The sequence below is a fragment of the Dromiciops gliroides genome, chromosome 1 (genome assembly GCF_019393635.1).
Source record: "Dromiciops gliroides isolate mDroGli1 chromosome 1, mDroGli1.pri, whole genome shotgun sequence".
NCBI classification, from domain to species: Eukaryota; Metazoa; Chordata; class Mammalia; order Microbiotheria; family Microbiotheriidae; genus Dromiciops; species Dromiciops gliroides.
The window spans coordinates 145,964,923-145,982,722 of record NC_057861.1 but is presented as its reverse complement, the minus strand read 5'-3'; the positions used below and the strand labels follow the sequence as shown (position 1 = coordinate 145,982,722).

The 17,800-nt window shown below is 39.0% G+C and overlaps 1 protein-coding gene across 1 annotated transcript; it reads right to left on the bottom strand.

Moving 5' to 3' along the window:
- Positions 1 to 4,202: 4,202 nt before the first annotated feature.
- LOC122734655 (cytochrome b-c1 complex subunit 7) lies at positions 4,203 to 9,603 on the bottom strand. The gene is made up of 4 exons (XM_043975625.1): positions 9,475 to 9,603; positions 5,651 to 5,722; positions 4,956 to 5,122; positions 4,203 to 4,493 (listed from the first exon to the last, which is right to left on the bottom strand). The coding sequence occupies exons 1-4, from the start codon at positions 9,491 to 9,493 to the stop codon at positions 4,416 to 4,418; spliced, it is 336 nt and encodes a 111-aa protein (XP_043831560.1). The 5' UTR covers positions 9,494 to 9,603; the 3' UTR covers positions 4,203 to 4,415.
- Between the last annotated feature and the right edge of the window lie 8,197 nt (positions 9,604 to 17,800).

Sequence of the window (17,800 nt, the reverse complement as noted above, 5' to 3'; positions counted from 1 at the left end):
AAAGATAAATCCAAGGTTTTGGTCCAGAATAAACGTGGTAATGTTGTTCATAAGGATTATAGATTTGGAGCTAGAAAGAACCTTAAAGGTCATCTAGTCCAGTCTCCTAATTTTATAGATGAGTAAACTGAGGTCCACAGAGGTGTCTTTTGCAAGGCCATATAGGTAGTAGGTAGCAGAATTGATGTTTTCTATTATATGCTCATATTTGCATTTATTACAGCTTTTATGTAAGTGTACTTCACTAAACACCAGAATCACAATTTCCAATTTTGTCCAAGTGCTTTAAACCATGCTGATCCTGGATCAGACCTGCCCAATATAGCCATCCATGGTCTAACAGGCCCTCTTATCTGTTAGTTGGGCAGTCTACCTGTTTATCATTCTTGTTATCTGAAACACTCAACATAATTTTCCATAATTCACAGGAATGAATTTATCTTAATTCATCTGTCACCTTTGCCATCCTTTAGAGTTCTTCATTTGTCAAACTTTTCTACAGCAAGGTTTTGTAGTTAGTTCTGCTATGCTTGCTTAGAAAACACCAATTTGTCCAACTTATCTGATTTATTAAGGAACATAATGTGAATTCTGGTTTACTAGTTCATTTCTTTCTTGAGAAAATGGTGAGAATGCAGAAAACTTCACAACTCATGTTACAACCCCTCTGAGGCCCACTTCTACAAGACAACTTTAAGTTAAAAGTTAAGGTAAAATGCCATATTTAATGTATATCTTCTGCGGCTGAAGGAGCTGTGAGCAGGAGAGCTGATCTGAACCCTCTAAAGACTTTTTTTTTTGGTGGGGCAATGAGGGTTGTGACTTGCCCAGGGTCATACAGCTAGTGTTAAGTGTCTGAGGCCAGATTTGAACTCATTTCCTTCTGAATCCAGGGCTGGTGCTCTATCCACTGCGACACCTAGCTGCTCCGACACACACTTTCTATCATGGCCTCTGGCTCAGAGTTGTAACTTGACTAACTTGGCTTACACTTTGTCAGCCTGGGGGGCTCAGAAGCTGAAGTTCTGAAGTTACTGTTAGTATTTATAGATTTCTGAAATCATTTAACATGTCTAAAACAATGCTGTTTTATTAGGCTCCTAGCTTTTCTGTGTCACTGATGTTTTCTGAGAGTTGTACCCTGAACCTATTTTTCCCATAAACCCTGTGGTTTTTATTGCTCAATTTTGCATAGCATGTGCTCTTTACGTGGTAGCAAGGAATTGGAAGTTGAGGGGGTGCCCATCAATTGGGGAATGGCTGGACAAGTTGTGGTATATGAATACAATGGAATACTATTGTGCTGTAAGAAATGATGAGCAGGAAGAGTTCAGAGAAACCTGGAGGGTCTTACGTGAGCTGATGATGAGTGAGATGAGCAGAACCAGAAGAACATTGTACACAGTATCATCAACATTGAGTGTTGACCTACTGTGATGGACTATATTCTTCTCACCAATGCAATGGTACAGAAGAGTTCCAGGGAACTCATGATAGAAGAGGATCTCCAAATCCAAGAAAAAAAAAAAGAACTGTGGAGTATAGATGCTGATTGAACCATACTATTTCTTTTGTTTTGGGTGCTGTTGATTTTTTTTTCTATTTTGAGGTTCTGCATCACTGCTGATTTTTTCTCTTGTAACAGGATTAATGCAGAAATAGGATTAATGTTATTATGTGTATATATATATCTATATGGATATGGATATGATATATAGATACATAGATATAACCTATATCAGATTACCTGCTGTCTAGGGGAGGGGGGAGGGAGGGGAGGGAGGGAGAAAAATCTGAAATTGTAAAGCTTGTATAAACAAAAGTTGAGAACTATCTTTACATGTAATGGAAAAAACAAAATACCTTATATGTAAAAAAAAAAATTTGCATATCTTCCATTACATCAGGACTACTGGTGCACTGATTATCACAGGAAATACTTTGGAGTTTAACATAAACCTCAAGACTAGTTGGAAAATAGCATGAGAGCACCTAGCCACCCATTATGAGTTCACTTGGCCCAGATGAACCACTTAAAGTACTGAAAGAATGGATAGCAGTGACTGCTGAGCTACTATCAAGACCACTGTCATGTGGTCTTTTGCTGGTGGTAGTGGTCCTTCATTCTGAAAGAGTACCATGACATCAGGGTGATGGTATGACTTGCACTGATGAATTGGATTTGTGAGGGAGGGCTACACAAGGTCACCAACCTCACTCTCTTCCAGAGTCATCTGGGTCCAGTGGCAAGATAGACATCAGAATGATTGGAGATAGCCCCGAATATTTTAAGGTAATTGGCATTAAGTGGCTTGCCCAGAGTCACACAGCTAGTAAATGTCTGAGGTGAGATTTGAACTCAGGTCCTCCCAACTTCAGGGACAGTGTTCTAGCCACTGTGCCACCTAGTTGCCCTTGGTCTTTGATACAGGGCCTGGAGTCAGGAAGACTGAAATTAAAATCTAGCCTCAGACCCTTATTAGCTGTGACCTTAGGAAAATCACTTCAGTTTCTTCAAATGTAAAATGGTGATTATAATGGTGCCTACCTTACAAGATTGTTGTGAGGGCATTTGTAAAAAGTACTTAGCACAGTGCCTGGCACATAGTAGTTGCTTAAGAAATATTTATTCTTTCCCTGATTGAAATGAATAGTTATGGCCTGAATTCAATTTGGAAGGTTTTGTGAGAATATAATTATGAATAATGGGCTTTATCCCCACTTCAGAGGTAATTTTTTAGGAAAGTACTAATCTCCTTCAGTGTCTAATCCTGTGCAGGATGTACAAAGAATGGAGATAGAAACCACACCTATCTGAATGTGCCTTTGCCTTCAGAGAGTCTGTCTCCCACTAGACCTTGAAGTGATCACAATAGAGCTCATTTTAATATGGACCACCCTCAAGACATGTCAGTCAATGGAACTGAATGATGCTGACAAATTAGCTTTGATTAGTGTGTAACAGCCACCTCTATCAGAAGAGGAAAGTACCTCAAACACCATTCTGGGCTGTGGGTTGGTGAAGCATTCTCTTCTTAGTACAGAATAGGTAATGTAAAGACAATATGGCACTGGGGAGGTCTTCAGCTTGGGTTAAGTGCCATGCAGTCAACTCTTTACTAACATTTAACAATAAATGCTTAATGCCAAAAACTGGTGCAATGGTCATTAATTTTTAAGTAGCAAATTTTTAAAAAGCCAGTCTGGCCCCCAATAATTTAGCTAAACCCAGCCTAATCCCACAATATTTTAAATAACTGTCTCCAGTAGGATGTCTTGCTCAGGGATCCATGCTTGGCTCCCAACTGTTTAATAATCTTTATCAGAGACAGAGAGTATGCTTACTAAATCTAAATATGATGTAAGGTTTATAATTTAATGTTTAGTCAATAAAAATCATAATACTGGAGCTGGAAGAGAAGCAACTCCTTTGATCCAATTCTCTCATTGATAGATTAGAATACTAAAGTCAGTGACAGTTAAAAGTCCAATTCAAATCCCAGCTCCATAAAACCATTTCCAGCCCTACTTAATCCACAACTTTCTCTCCAATGCTTATCTCCTATAATAATAGCACATAGGTGTACTTGCTTTGCATGACAATTATTATAAGCTAATTTGTATTATTTAACATTATGACCTGTCTACCCCCCAGATTATAAACTCTTTGAGGGAAAGGTCAGTACCATATCTCTGTATCTTAAGTACATAACACCTTGTCATGCACTTAGTAGGTATTTAATTAATGGTGACAAATTACAAATTATTTTGGTTACTGGGTTATTTCTATATATTTTCCAATTAGATTTTATGTTGTAGATAATTGAATGAACCATGTAAAAGAGAGTAAATTTTGAAATGCACCATAAATAAATTTCACCAGTTTTACACTACTGTGAGAGCCAGAATTATGGACAAAACACTAAACTGAGAAAGAAGATACCAATTCTAGCACTGACTTATTCTCCTGATTGTGTCTTCCTGACTCCAAATCCAGCTATCTATTCACGACACTATCTTGCTAGAATTTTCCCCTCAAATCATCTTAATCACACACACACACACACACACACCCTCAGCATTTTGTTGATTATTCGCTACCAATTAGTGCTGAAAAAAGATTAACAACCATTCATTTAAAATAACCTCATCCTCGATGCTACGGGAAGCAGTTATGAATATAATCTTAAAGACACTAGAAATTATATAACACTAATTTAATGTGAATGCAGTGAATTTCAGGATATTGTGATGCAAAGTTTTGTAGTTTACAAGTTCCTATGATAGTCATTTATTTAAATTAAATTAATTTGTAGCACACAGTTATAAATGGTTAGCTACCCTTATACTTTGCACAACCATACTTATTTAAAAAATATTTTGAGGATTAATATTAATAGATTCCTTTGACATGATTACTTCTTATTCCATTCTTCTTTCTCTTTTCTTTCACGTATAACCTCTTTCAGATATGGTTGAAGGTATAATTTGTCCTAAAGAAAAACAGGACAAGATATTTTAAGCTGTGATTACCAGTTTTATATATCCAACATCCTTAGGTTACTAACAAAGAATTCATTGAAACAATTACTTTTTCTAGTCCCAAACTAAGAGAAAACATTTTCAATTTCAGAACCCAGAAATACCAGATATTCCCCCACAAAGATTTTTTAAAAACATTTTGCCAATTTATGAGAACAAACATTGACAATGAAGAGACTGCTAAAGGCTAAATGTCCTGAAATTCTAATTTTTGAAGGCCAGATTGGACTTAACCTCATTCTAGAAAGTGAAAGTAGCCAAAACCCTCAGGAAGAATACAGTTTTACTCTGTCATCTCTAGTTCAAATAATCACTGGGAGACAATCTGACTGACTTATACGGCAATGATGTATCTTTTTTCCCCTAACAATTCCTAATACCCAGAATGCTCAGTTATATGAAAGGCTTTATACCTCTTCATATTTTGTCCACTGGTTTTTAGGCAAGATCTGCTGCCTCATGGTCAGGTCCAGAGCTCTCTTGATACGAAACATTCGATCATTATACAGATTCTCTGGAAGCCTCCTTATGGCCTCTTTAACATCTTCATCTTCATAAAGTGTGTCATCACGCATTAAACCTATTAAAAGGAAGAGTAGATGAAAGAGTTGAACTGGACATTTTTTTAAAAACAAAAATAGTTGCAATTTTTTTTTTAAATCATGGAAATGTCTTAAAACTGACATTATAATTTAATATGTGATGGGAGTCAAGCAATAATAATTTGGCAACTATAGCTCAACTATTATTTGTTTTAAGGAAAAAGTATACGTGTATAAAATACATGCACAGAGCAAGTTTTCATTAAATAGGCCCCAATTTCAAAGTAAAGGCCACGCCAGATTAATTTACATAAAATAATCATACCTAAACATATATTTTAAGTTTGTGCTTAATCATATAAATAGTGCACTGCCATTTTTTGTACTTCCAATTTTCTAACAGCCAACAAACATTGTGTTAAAAGGTTACAGAGACTATAGTCCTTCAAATCATAAAATCTCTAAATTTCTTAACACTGGATCATTAAAAAATGACAGAATCTGTTAAATAAAAAAGTACCATTTTTAGAATTTTTTTTAAAAAATGCAATGGTAAAGATACTTACCAAGTTTGTTGAATCCTGCAGCATTGTAATACCATTTTCGAAGACTCTGGAGCCATTGGCTTGATGCTACAGCTGAAAGTACCATATGGTTATTTAATACTAATCATCAGGAATACACACATTTTACATTTCTCTTCTGGTGTTATCTGTTTAGTTGCTTCACCTTTCAGCTCTCTACAGAGAAAGGTTCTGTAAGAGTTACAAAAAGTTGCTGCCCTGCCTTGGTAGTTTACTCATCTCTGAGTTTCCAAACCAGTCCTACCCCTATTCAAATACCTATACTATTCTGAATCTCATTGATCTATCTGAAAAGATTATAAGTGGTAAAGTGGTCAAGTTTAGAACAAAAGAATCTTAAAGCTAAAGAAAACATGTAGTCTGCCTCAGACACTTACTAATAATGTGATCCGGGGCATGTCTAACCTCTCTGGACCCTAGTTTCCTCATCTGTACAACAAAGATAACAGCATCTACCCCAAAGGCTTGTTGTAAGGATCAAATGAGTTAACAGGAGAGAAATGTGCAAATGTTGAAGTGCTCTATAGAGATGAGGAAAACGGGGCCCTGGAAGATGAAAATGATTTGTTGAAAATGATTTGTCCAGAGTCACATGTCTAGCTCTAGCCACTTCATCTAGTTTTGTCATGTAAACCATTATTATTGATTTAAACTGGGCTAATGCAGGCAGTTTTTAATGTATAAACATCCATGACTAACAAATAGACTATAATGATACCCAGGGTCACACAGCTAGTGTTAAGTGTCTGAGGCCAGATTTGAACTCAGGTCCTCCTGACTCCAGGGCTGGTGCTCTATCCACTGCACCACCTAGCTGCCCCTACTGATAATATTTGGGGTGGGGGGGTGTTGAGGCAATTGGGGTTAAGTGACTTGCCCAGGGTCACACAGCTAGTAAGTGCCAAGTGTCTGAGGTCACATTTGAACTCAAGTCCTCCTGACTCCAGGGCTGGTGCTTTTTCCACTGCGCCACCTAGCTGCCCCCAAGTTCCTATTTTCTGAAAAGCATTGTGAAATGCCCTTAGAAAACTGAAAACCATCTCTAGTATAAGGGATCATACATTGTAATGGAAGGAAATGCAAGTGTATTAGAAAGGATTTTCTAATAATTTCAAGATATTAAAAACAACTTTATGGGGCTTCTTCCACCAAAGGAAGGGAGGAGTCGGCTGGGAGAACCAATTCTAGCTATAAAGGCTGGAAAAAACAAAAGCAACTTTTGTCATTTAATCACTAGAAATTTAGAATAGAGGAAACCTCCTGGACTTGAGGAGCCAGAAGATAAGAGCTCTAGCTCTGACAATATTACCTATGTAACCTTGAGCAAGTCCAATTCTGTCACTAGATCTTAGTTTCCTGGTCTAGCAAGAGAGGAGCTTGGACCAGAAGATATCCAAAGTCCATTTCAGGGTTTTTTGTTGCTGTTGTTGTTTGGGTTTTTTTTGCAGGGCAATGAGGGTTAAGTGACTTGCCCAGGGTCACACAGCTAGTAAGTGTCAAGTATCTAAGGGCAGATTTGAACTCAGGTCCTCCTGAATCCAGGGCAGGTGCTTTATCCACTGCACCAACTGGCTGCCTTAGATGTAGCTTTTCTGTTGGGCTTCCTGTAAAGACTTGAATCTACCTTTTCTCATCATATCCATTCTATCCTCTGATCCCAATGTAGATACTGCCATCAGCTGTTGCTGTTCTAACACCAGTAATCAAACTGAAATCCTCTTGTCCTCTGAAGTTCACAAAATTCTTTTCTGGCTAATGGGGCAGGGAAAAAGGAAACTAAAACCAAGGTCAGGGCCATCTCCCCATACCCCATCCCAAGTTATTCTTTTCCACTGGCAACTTTTTCTTCTTTCCACCATTAGCCATTTGAATCTTTCAGTTCTAAAGTAATTTGCTATTTTCTAGATGAACTACAGGGAATGGCCAAGTTTCCTCAACCAAGCTAAACATATTTCCTATGCAATGCCACTCTAGTTAATTCAGGGCCAGGGCTTTATCCATTGCACTATCTAGCTGCCCTCTCCCCATTTCAGTTTTAACATTGCTATGATGATTTATAAATGTTATAGTAGGACAACATCCAGTAATCAAAAATTTAAAGGATTGGAGAACAGTTTAACTTAAGAATCATTGAAAGGATTCTAATACCCTGTTTATACGAAAAATGTGCAGATAATTACAAATTAATTATCCATTTATTAAAAGTAATTGGAATATATTTGAAAGCATTTTTATACATTTTCAAATATTCAAATGAACCAAAATGCAATTATTTAATAATTATCTTATTGTCTAAATAGATGTTTGCTGAATGAACAGACACCTACACTGAGCTAGATTCCTATGGGCCAAGTGTCCCCTAATCTTGTTGTCATATTACCTACACTTTTGTCCCATCAGAAAAGACCATTCAATCTCAGGTCATTTGACTCTTCCCACTTGATTCAGTGACATGGGGGGGGGGGGGAGAAAGAAAAGGAAACAGGCTAAGAAAAACTGTTCCTCTGATCTAAAGAGGGAGAATACAAGGGGAAAGTATTAGAAGGGGCTCAAATCTATCTAAGCTATCTTTTTAGAGCACCTACGGGGGGAGAAGCAAACATCGATACCAATTCCTCTGTAGCTGAAGTTCACCTTCCCTTCTAATTTCAAGATATTCAAAACAACCCTAAGAGGTTTTTTGCCTCTCCTACGAACGGAGGGGAGAGAGATGATTCTGGCTAGAAATACTGTCACTTAATCACAAGAGATTTGGAACAGAGAAAACCTCCTGGCCTCTCCGAGCCCAAAGACGAGATGTTTGGCTCTGACATTGCTAACTATGTATGTAACCTTGGACAAGTCCCTTTCTGTCTCTAGATTTCAGTTTCCTGGTCTCTCCAGAGAAGGCCCAAAGCATGTTACCCACCGCCAGGCAGATGATGGATTCAAAATGCCGAAAGATATATATATATTTTTGGACGTAGACAGATTAGTTTTGCTTGGCTATGTCTCTTTGTCACAAGTAATTTCTTTCTCTCTCTCTCTCTCTAACTTTTAAAACTCTAGAAATGAGATGAGGCGTAAAATAAATGTTTGTTAACTGAGAAATAAGATGGGAATTTAAAAAGTTCTACCTCTCCACAAGCCTTCCCGGTTCTGGAGTCCAATGTCCAGTTCGCCCAAAGACTGACTCAAGGGCAGGACGGAAAGAAGGCAGAGATGGGGAAACGCGGTTTTTTTCATAGAATGAATACGGTCCTAGAGCACCCGCCCTGGATTCAGGAGTACCTGAGTTCAAATGAGGCCTCAGACACTTGACACTAGCCGTGTGACCCTGGGCAAATCACTTAATACCAATTGCCTCACCCCCCTCCCCAAAATACGGTTCTTTCAAAAAACCTAGTATTCACTACGTGGCGCCTTAAGGTTTGCAAAGCGCCGCATAAGTAACAGCTGTACAGGGTATAAAACAGGTAAAGCGCTCTCCCGTTTACTGGATTCTCCCTGCTGGGCAGGGCTGTTATACCTGAATTTTACAGAGAAACGGACTTGCCCTGAGGTCTCCCAGCCCATCCAGTCCCCTCGCTGCCCCGGAACCTCCGCCGAGGCCTTGGTCGAGCCCCCTACCCACAACCCGGGTGACCTTGGGCCCGGTCACTCCAGACCGAGCCTCCGTCGAGACGCTCCCTCGAGGCTGGGGCCTCTCATCTCCCTGCCGCCCGCCGTCTTCTCCAGATGGCTGGAGGGGCCGCGGGAAAGCTGGAGGCCGCCAGAAGCCCAGCCCAGCCCATCCCACTTCATTTTCGGGGTCCCCGATTCCTTACTAGGTACTCGCGTCGCCATCTTGATCTGGAGAGACGGGCACTTTGCCTGCTGGGTAAGTCCTAGAGGACACTAGGAATCACGTGGAAAGGAAGTCGGACCTCTGCAAGCGAAGGGGCAGGGCAGGCGCCGGAAGAGGCGGGGCGAGACTGTGAGGGAGAAGGCGTTGCTCCTGCGCAGGCGCCCTTTGGCTTTCACCTTTCAAAGGATAGAATTCTACCCCGGGAGCCTAGAACGTTTGTTTATACTGTTGGCCTACCCCTTTCTCTTTTCCAGTGAAACACACACATCATGTTTTTAAGGTCCCCCACAAATGAGTATCTTGAAAATACTTTATTCTGTTTTTGCTGTTAATATGTGCCCAACTCTTCATGACTCCATTTGGGGTTTTCTTGGCAGAGATACTGAAGTGGTTTTCCATTTCCTTTTCTAGCCCATTGTACAGATGAGGAAACTGAGGCAAACAGGGCTAAGTGACTTGCCTAGGGTCATACAGCTAGTACGGCTCTGAGGCTGTATTTGAACTCCACTCTTCTAGACCTAGCTGCCCTACTTTATACATTGGTTTATAATAGGTGTAATGTCAACAAAGTATCAAAGTCCCTTTCAGCTTTTAGAATCTAGGAAGGGGTAGGGAATCACTGGGATCATAGATTCTGAGTGGGAATTAGGGGTGTGCTGTTGCTAATGTTTACCAGACAGTGAGAGCAAATGGTTAAATTTTCAGGGCGGTCATTTATTTATACTTATCAGCAAACCCGACAAGTTAGGATTTGACTTATGCTTTGGTTGATGTCTAGACTTAAGAAAAGAGGAGGAGCGGGGAATGTTATTAATTCAGATTAAATGTGTCGTATAGGATAGACAGCTGTTAAACATCTACCAGCACACCTGTGGTTGGAAGAGACTTCCATTTTGTGTAATCTGCTAGAACCTGAAATACTACTACTTTGAAAAGGTTCCTCACCTCTGCCTATTTAGAAGAAAAAAGACTTGTTCTTTCCTTTGAATGAGCTCACAATCTTGTTGAGGAGTCATAAACATGTGAACAAGAATGTCCCTACTTGTCAGACAAGTATTCCTCCAACCTCTGTTTGAAGACTTGCAGGAAGGAGATATTTCCCAAGGCAGCTATCCCATTCCATTTTTGGATAACTCTAATTTTTGACAAGTTCTTCCTTAAAAATAAATTTAGGGGGCAGCTAGGTAGCGCAGTGGATAGAGTATCAGCCCTGGATTCAGGAGTACCTGACTTCAAATCCGGCCTCAGACACTTGACACTTACTAGCTGTGTGACCTTGGGCAAGTCACTAAACCCCAATTGCCCAGCAAAAAACCCAAAAAACCCAAACCAAATAAAAATAAATTTAGGCAGGTCCATGCTTGTAATCCCTGGTACTAAGGGAGACTAAGCCCAGTGGATCATGAGCTGGGGAGTTCTGAGCTAAGTAAAGGGCCAATACTATAAGCCCCAGAGAGTTAGGGGCCACCAGGATACCAAAGGAGAGCAAAACTGGCCCAGGTTGGAAATGAGCAGGTTGAAATTTTCATACCAATTGGCCTATGAATGGCCTACTGCAGTTCTAGCCTGTAAACCCACATTTCTCCCATCCTTAAAAAATTTTTACTGTGGATAGAGCACTGGCCCTGGAGTCAGGAGGACTCAAATCAGGCCTCAGACACTTGACACTTACTAGCTGTGTGACCCTGGGCAAGTCACTTAACCCCAATTGCCTCACCAAAACAAAACAAAAGAAAAACCCAAACCTTTCACTAGCCCCTAATTTTACTTCCTTTCTGTTGTATATGCTAGGTACCTCCACTTCATCTCCTCTTACTCTTAAACCCTCTACAACTTGGTTCCCAACTGCATCTTTCAATGGAAATTGCTCTCTCCACATTTACCAAAGCTATCTTAATTGAGAAATCTAATGGCATTTTCTCAATCCTCATCCTTCTTGAACTTCCCAAAATATCTGACATTGTTGATGATTACCTTCCCCTCCTAGGTATTTTCTCCTCTGAGTTTCCTTGGTTGTGATTACTTTCTCTTGGTTCTGTTGTCGGACCACATCTTCTGAATCTCTTTTGCTGGATCTTCATCCTTGTCATACCTTCTAACCTTGGCTGTCCCCAAGGATCAATCATAAGCAAACCATCTTCTCTATTCTTTTTATACTGTATAACTAAGTGATCTCATCACTTCCCATGGATTCAATGATAATTTCTATACAAACGATTCCTTGAGCTTTATATGCAGCCCTATTATCTCTCTTCAGAGCTCCTGTCCTGCATCACCAATTGTCTATTGCACATTTTGAACCAGATGGTATCTCGTACTCATCATGCACAAAACAGAACTTTTCTCAGCAAACCATCACCTCTTCTGAACTCTCTGGGCTGTTATAAGCAAAGTATTTTGTAAATTTTAAAACATGATGTAAATGTATCCTATAGGACACCTTTAAAAATGGTTGTTGAATTAAATCCTTATGACCACTTGAGGAAATTTGATTTAGAGGATAGAAGAAAGTCAGGAAAACCAGTGTTCAAGTTCCTTCTGACAAATGCAGACTGTGTGATACTGGTTAAGTCACTTAATTTCTCAGAGGCCCAGACAATTCTCTAAGAATGTAAGATGAAATCACAGAACTAGTTTTAAAAATGCACAAAAAACTAGGGACCAAAATTCATAGAATACAGACTAGATAAAGGAATAGGAAGCTGTTGTATACCAGAAATCAGTCAGTTAAAAATTTATTAAGTGCCTACTATGTGTCAGGCACTGAGGTAAGCACCATGGATACAAAGAAAGGCAAAAGATAGTCCCTGCTCTAAAGGAGTCCAGAGAGACAACATGCAAACAACTATTTACAAATGAAATACATACGGAATAAATTAGAGATAATAAGCAAAGGAAAGTCACTAGCATTATGGTGGATTGAGAAAGACTTCTTGTAAAAAGTGGGTTTTTGTCTGGAACTTGAAAGAAGTCATGGAATCCAAGAGATGAGAACATTCCAAGCATGGTAGACAGCCAGGGAAAATGCCCCAAGTTGGGAAATAAAGTGCCTTGTGTGAGGCACAACAAAGAGGCCAGTGTTGCTGGGTTACAGAGTATTTATAGAGAAAAGATTAGCAAAGTAAGGTGGGGAGAGGTGGGACTAGTTTGCAAAGGGCTCCAAAAGTTAGAAGATTTTATTGTAGCAAGGACTGTCTTGATGTGTGGTTCCAAGGGAGATGGGAATAAATATATCTCTAGCATATCTTCTCCCTATCCTTCTCCAAGCCATTCTAAGAGCAGCTAGTCATTCTGCTCTCCTTAGAGGGGGTACGATGCTGGAATTCTACCTATCAAGTCCCTGAAATATTATTAATTTAGAATATATAATTCTTAAGATTAAAACTAAGTATCTGATTGTTATTAATTAATGAGGAAAGAGGACCGACAAGTTTTATATCCAGGGTTTGACATTCTTCCCAACAAATGCCAGTTCCACAATGAACATACACCAGTCACTTGCAAAGAAATCCATTTAGCCAAGCTGACTGCAAAACAGAAATCAGAGAAAATTACACATAAGAGACTATATACTACACAATACAGAATGAAGGAGATCCTGTTAGGAGTGAGGTAACCCAACTCAATTGACAGAGTCCCAGATCCCACACCAGAAAATTCCCTAAAATCTTTTAAGGAGCAAGCTGTTTGTGAGGATATGATCAAAGTTCTACAAACCAGTTTCTTCCCAGTCTTTTGCTCTTCATTGACCTGAAGAGAGGTTGGCATCACAGATCTTTTCTCTCAAAACTGAAAGTAAGAAGTACAAGAAGAGACTGAAGAGACAAGCTCTCTCTCCTCCTACTCTCTGGTAGATTTGGGGCACTGATATCCACCAATGAAGAGAGAATTCAGTACCAATGGGTTTTGAGGCTCAGATTACATTATATTTGATTCTAGAAGTAATAGGAAGCCACTGGAGTTTTTAAAGTAGGGAGCTGATGTGGTCAGACCTACATGTTAGGAAGATTTCTTTGAAAGTAGAATGGAGTATAGACTGAAATGGGGAGAGACTTGAGGATGGGAGATCAACCAGCGATGAGGGCCTGCACCAGTATATCTGCAATGCCAGACCTATGGCATATCAGTTTTAAAAGGTTGTTCACCTCTGCCTATTGAAAAGAAAAAGACTTGCTTCTTCCTCTTTAATGAGTTTACAATCTTGTTTGAAAAAGAGACATATGATTGTAAGAAATGATGAGCAAGCAGATTTCAGAGAAACCTGGAAGGACTTGCATGAACTGATGAGTGAGATGAGCAGAACCAGGAGAACATTGTACACATTATCATCAACATTATGTGTTGATCAACTGTGATAGACTTGATTCTTCTCAGCAATACAACAGTACAAGATAGTTCCAAAGGACGCATGATGGAAAAGGCTCTCCAAATCCAGAAAAAGGGGGCAGCTAGGTGGCTCAGTGGATAAAGCACCAGCCCTGGATTCAGGAGGACCTAAGTTCAAATCTGACTTCAGACACTTGACACTTAACTAGCTGTGTGACCCTGGGCAAGTCACTTAACCCTCATTGCCCCGAAAACAAAACAAAACAAAACAAAAAACCCCCAACACAAATCCAGAAAAAGAAAAAAAAAAAAGAACTGTGGAATACGGATGCAGATTGAACCATACCATTTCTCTTGTTTTTTGGTGCTGTTGTTTTTCTTTTTTGAGGTTTTTCCTTTTTGCTCTGATTCTTCTGTTATAACATGACTAATGCAGAAATATGTTTAATGTTATTGTACATATGTAACCTATATCAGATTACTTGCTGTCTTGGGAAGCGGGGGAAGGAGAGGAGGCAGGGGAAAAAAATTTGAAACTAGAAATCTTATAAAAAAATGTTGAAAACGATCTCTACATGTAACTGGAAAATAATAAAATACTTTCAGAATTTAAAAAATATATATACCGGGGCAGCTAGGTGGCACAGTGGATAGAGCACCGGCCCTGGATTCAGGAGGACTTGAGTTCAAATTCGGCCTCAGACACTTAACACTTACTAGCTGTGTGATCCCAGGCAAGTCACTTAACCCCAATTACCTCACCAAAAAAAAAAAGTATACATATATGTATACCAATAATCAATGTTGGAGGGGTTATGAGGTGGATGACAAGAATCCTGGCCCATTGGTGGAGTCAATTTCAAAAAAAAAAAAAACTACAAAAGTTTGGAAAGCAATTTGAAATTTTTTGAATAAAATAACTTAAGTGCCCATAAAAAAGAAAAAGAGACACATGAAATTGCATATAAATATGTACAAAGCAACATTTTACAAGTGCAAAATATGATACAATTCAAAGTAACAATATGTATTAAGCAATAATCAGGTACAATAAGGCTTAGGGGAGACAAAGGTGAAAGACAGGGGTGATGCCTGCCTTCAAGAAGTTTACAATCCAGTAGGGAATCACTTTAAAAAAAAAAAACATTTTTATTTAAAGTTTTGAGTTCCAAATTCTATCCTTCCTTCTCTCTATCACCTTCCCCCTTCCTGAGGCAGCAAGCAATCAAATATAGGTTAGACTTGTGCAATTATGTAAAATATTATCATATTGGTCATTTTGTACAAAATAAATAAAAGAAAAAAAATGAAAGAAAGTGAAAATAGCATGCTTCTGTTTGTGTTCAATCAATACCAGGTCTTTCTTTGGAGGTGGATAGTATGCTTCATCATTAGTCCTTTGGGATTGACTTGGATGATTGTATTGCTGAGAATAGTTGTCATTCACAGTTCATCAAACAATATTGCTGTCACTGTGCACGACATTCTCCTGGTTCTGCTCACTTCACTATACATCAGTTCACATAAGTCTTTCCAGATCTCTCTGAAATCATTCCACTTGTCATTTCTTATAGCACCATATTCCATTACAATCACATACCAAAGCTTGTTCAGCCATTCCCCAATTGATGGGCATTCCGTTGATTTCCAATTCTTAGCCACCACAAAAAGAGCTGCTATAAATATTTTTGCACAAATAGGTATTTTTCTTTTTTTAGGGATGTTTTTGGGATATAAAACTAGCAGTGGCATTGCTGGATCTAAGGATATGTACAGAATAGTTCCAAATTGCTCTCTAGAATGTTTGGATTCATTCACAACTCCACCAACCATGGATTGGCATCCCAGTTTTCCCACTCACTATCATATGAGTTATGACAGATACACAGGAGTGGTCCACAGTCATGTGAAAATTTTGAGAAGACATCACTGGTAGCTAAGGGGACTATGAAAAGATGGAGATGGTGATATCTGATTTGGCTTTGAAGGAAAGAAAAGATTTAAACAGGTGAGGAATATGGGTCTGGGGGAGGGGTGGAGTTTTCTGGAATGGAAGGACATTGTATATAAAAGCCCAGAGAGAGGAAAGGAGTATAGAAACACAATGATTGGGGGTGGGGGGAAGTGATATAAAAGAAATTAGGATGGAATTAGGATTAATCAGAGAAAGTACTCCAGAAAGAATAGCTTTTAGATGTAGGTGATATGAGTAAAGAAGGAAACAAGCATTTATCAAACACCTACTATGATGAGGAACTATGCTAAATGGTTTACAAATATCTCATTTGATCCTCTGGGAGGTAGGTGCTATTATTATCATAACCAGTTTTCAGTTGAGAAAACAGGCAGAGATAGTGATTTGTCCTGGCTCATACAACTAGGAAGCATCTGAGGCCAGATTTGAATACAGATTTTTCTGACTTCGGGGCAGCTAGGTGGACAGAGAGCCAGCCCTGAATTTAAATCTGGCCTGACACTTATTGGCTATCTGACCCTGGGCAAGTCACTTAACCCCTTTTACCTCAGTTTCTCATCTGTAAAATGAGCTGGAGAAAGAAATGGAAGACCATCCCAGTATGTTTGTCAAGAAAACCCCAAATGTGGTAAAGGAGGGTCAGATACAACTAAAACAATTCAACAACTTCCTGTCTTCAGGCTCTGACCCAGCACTCTAACCATTATACCACCTAGCTGTCCCTAAGTGGAGAAAGTTTCCAAGGATAAGGAAGAGAGACAGAAATTAGTAAATCATTGTGGGGAGACTAGAGTTGTCTTGGAGTTTTGTAAATATAAGAACTCATTTTATATGGCCTTATGTTTTGAAAAGCTCTTTCCTCACAATAATCCTTCAATGTCAATATTGCCAAGTGTTATCCCCATTTTAAAGATAAGGAAATTAAAGCTTAGCTTAAGTGACTCCCCCAAAGTCATACAACTAGCATTTGAATCTGGGTTCACTACAATTCACATTTTGACCTTCTCTCCTTTTCTATGGCCTTTCTTTCCCTATCTTGTGTTCATATCCTTTCCCTCTTCTTCAATGCTGAATCTATCACAACTAGAATCAATCTTTGATGATTTGTGCAAATGGAAGCATGCATTCCTGCATATCAGACCAAAGAGAACTTTTAATAGTTGTCATGGAATATCGATGAGTATGTCTGATATTCTGGAAATTTATGACACTTGATAACAAAATAGTAAAGCCAAGCCAAAAAAATCTAACCCACTAGGATCTATAACATTATTCAACTTCTTCCTCAGATATCTGTCAGTCAGGTTCACAAATTCAGAGAGCAAAGACCAAAGCCTTACTGTAAGGTTATCTAACTGCAGAAGAAATCAACTTAGTTGACATCAACAAAAAAAATGTACATTTGCACCCTCTACCTGTCATTCTGATTCCCTGGTCAGAGCAGCTGAATCTCGAATAACTGGCTTAGATCCGGCTGTTGCTCCAAATAAGGAAAGCAACTGCTGTACTCCAACACTTCAACTGGGCAGAGGTCTGAAATGCCCAAGGATGGAAATTGGTAGAATTCCGTGAGTCAGCATCAATACTTAGTCAACCCTCATTGGTCTCTAGACTATTCTAATGGGCATGCTTCATTTTATATGCTCCTTACTTATCCTTGGGATGAAGATCATCTCCTCTCATAATGATAAAAATTAATCAAAAAGGACCTCAAAAGCCATCTGCTCCAACCTGTACTTAAAACAAAAATCTCCTCTATGAAATACCTGACAAATTGTCATCTAGCCTTTGGCCAAAGGTCTCTAGTGAGGAAGAACCTACTATATTCCTCTGGGCAGCACATTGTATTTTTGAACACCTCAAATTGATAGGAAGCTTTTCCTTACTTCAAGTCTAAATATATTTTTAGCTGTTTAGAAAAAAAACAACATGCTCTGAAGGCAATTCCAAAAGTGTTTTGGACAATGTTAGCACTGCTGAAAGAAATACATAGCTTCATCAATCT